Source organism: Schistosoma mansoni, assembly GCF_000237925.1.
Source record: "Schistosoma mansoni, WGS project CABG00000000 data, supercontig 0559, strain Puerto Rico, whole genome shotgun sequence".
Taxonomy (NCBI): Eukaryota; Metazoa; Platyhelminthes; class Trematoda; order Strigeidida; family Schistosomatidae; genus Schistosoma; species Schistosoma mansoni.
Window position 1 is genome coordinate 960 of NW_017386346.1, and position 2,961 is coordinate 3,920.

Below are 2,961 nucleotides of genomic sequence, written 5' to 3' on the forward strand. Positions count from 1 at the left end.
CAAGCAAGTGTAATACCGAACAATCGCTGAAATATACATGAATCAACATAATATATTCTCTTTTTTTTAATTTCAGACTTGATAATGTATGAAGTATGTATTGTTTTTAAATTGTTACATAAATTTATGAATATTTATAGATGTATATTACAGATAGTGTTTTCGCACTCAGTAACGAAATGAGATAAATATGGAAGAGATAATTTTTAAGTTGATTATTATTATTATTATCGATACTGCTACTACTACTGCCACTACAACGAATAGTACTGTGACTGGATCTGACCACAAAAACCACACACGGGAAAAAATATTGGCGGGGAGGAGAACAGAAAGGAGGGTACATGGAGAAAAAAAGGCAGTAAAACATTATTCTGATGAATAGATTGCCACTACTAACAATACTAGTATAGTCAACCATCAAGGAAATAACTTCAGCAGAACGATGCTATGAGAACATGAATAACAAGGATGCATATACAATGATCCTCATTGTGTTTTGTTTTCACGATGGAAAACTAAAACAACAAGAAGGACACGAATTTCTTTAAATAATTAAAATGTGAACAAATATAAGCAAGAATGAGCTAAACATGGCGGCAGTAACAGAAAAGATATTGCAAAAAAACAGAATGGGTGTACTGATGTGTGAAAAATAATGCAGAATGTTGACCAGTATTATGATAAACATGAAGCGAAGTGAATTTGTACATCAAATTATAAACTGATTTTATTATCACATAAGTAAAGAGAAAAGGAATAGAGAGTAACAGAAGCAGGGATATTGAAATATTCAAAATTGGATGAACAGTGAAAAATGCCGTGAGAGTGGATCATTAACGATAAATAATAATAATGAGGCTAGTACGTTCCTAGAAATGGTGGACGTGATAAGCTGATCTAGTAGAAGTAAAGAATCACGGGAAAAGATTGAATATTTTATTTTTAGCAAAAAAACTCACTTCAGTAATATTAAACTATACTGGGTCCATTATATTCCGCAGATTCACACCAATAATCTGATGGTTGATTTGTTTCAACTAAATAGACAACTGAATCTTTTTCTGATTGATTTGAGCATAGATCAGGATCTGAAGAATCAGCTGAAGATGAGAGTTCTTCATTGTTATTGTTATTATGCAAGTTGTTCTGTGATAACAGTGCATTAGAATTCATTTGTGGTATGATGACTTCTTTATAAAATCGACATTCTCTGGTGCCTAAATCATGATCATATGGAGGAGCTAGTATATCGAGAAAAACTGCCGGGCCATCAACTGGAGTAATTTCATGTAAATTACCTTCGATTGGAAAAAGCAAACAAGGTTGATGATCCGGAGATAGGACTGTATCTTGATGTGGTCGAGCAATGATTAAATCGGTCAATTGCCATTTTGAATCATCAAAAACCGATAATGATGGTTTATAATTCCCTAAATCTGTTGTTGATTTAACATTTTTTAACCGTGTGAAACTACGACATCGCACAGAACCGGTTAAAACCTTTAAAATCCCATACATTCCTGGATGATCATGTAAAGGTATACGAGAGCCAGGTTTCAAAATAAAAATACCCATAGAAAACACTTCATTCTCCATAATGTGCACATAAGCGACTGGAGCAGATGATATATTTGAGTCAGAAATCCATCGAATATCAAAGCCAACATCTTTTGGGGTAAGAGAGCGAACACATGCTAACAAACGAGATAAAGATTCCGATAACTGTTTATGTTTTACCGGAAGATTTGGGGAAACGGGTTTGTCAGAATGTGTCGGAGAATTTCCATTTGTACAAGGATGAGAATCCCCCATCCCATTGTTAATATTAGCTGATGCTGGGCTCAATGCAGCTCGTGCTGAATGCTGTTGAAATGCATGAAAAGCCAAGTTGGCTACTGTTGCAATTTTTGTGGTCATGTGTTAGAAATAAATATCACAACATCCAAACTTTAAGGGGAAATTTACCTGATAAAACAAAAAATTACACAGAAAGTTGAAAGTTACAGAACATGTGGTACTGATCTCGATTAGACAGAATAATATCAACCTTTTATTGATTGATGGCGTTTATCAGTCAAAATAACGCCACAACTGGACGAAAGAATACATACTATCGGAGAAACGGTACTTCATGTACATCGAAGGGTTGGCTACTAAAATTTTCAAAAATGATTTGAGGTATTTAGAGACGGTGAAGAGTTTGTAAATACATATTTTGACCGAAAACAGTACAGGACTCCTGTTTGTCATACTTTAAAGTTTATGCAAAACGTATGAGTCCAGTTTTTGTTATTTATACCTGCACATCGTGAAAGATTTGAACAGTTTCACTGTCTGCTAACAACCATTTTGTCCCCTGACATCATGGATACCTTAACTTAGTTAAACAGGACTGTAATCTGGAATTACTTATTAGAGAGGACTATCTAGGGTTTATTAACATTATGCAAACTGTATACAGAAAACAACCCACTGAAAGCATGTACATACAAACACAATTTTTCATTGTTCCAAAACCAGAAGTGTGATTATGCAATCACATCACTTCATTCTAGTTTTGTCACTAACGTCTTTCAGGAAACAGCTTTGAAAAAGTAAGACAAAATGGTAACATGTCATTACTCAGAGAAAAAATTCTCGATAGCGAGAGTCTGGACGATAGTGATATGACACGTTACTTAAATTCTAATCCGCTAGTTTGAGATCAACGACTGTGATCACAGGACTTGTCTTGGACCTCTGAAGAGCTAAGTACTTGGACAAGACAGACAGAATCCTGTATTGAGATTCACACTTTGAGATAATCTGATGAAGATGATCAAGACGTTAGTGTATCCAACGTAGCTTTATGCCGGTGGTATGATAGACGAAATTAATCTATATATATTGGTAGACAAAAAAAACTTATACGCTAGTTATCTTTTGTGCTGTTGAGACGCCCATCCTGGATTCCACCAC

The 2,961-nt window shown here is 34.7% G+C and overlaps 1 protein-coding gene across 1 annotated transcript; it reads right to left on the minus strand.

Annotated features, from left to right (window-relative positions):
- Positions 1-972: 972 nt before the first annotated feature.
- On the minus strand, positions 973-1,920 carry Smp_118780 (hypothetical protein; the record flags this gene model as incomplete). The annotated part of the gene is made up of 1 exon (XM_018792170.1): positions 973-1,920. The coding sequence occupies one exon, from the start codon at positions 1,918-1,920 to the stop codon at positions 973-975; it is 948 nt and encodes a 315-aa protein (XP_018644103.1).
- Positions 1,921-2,961: the final 1,041 nt, after the last annotated feature.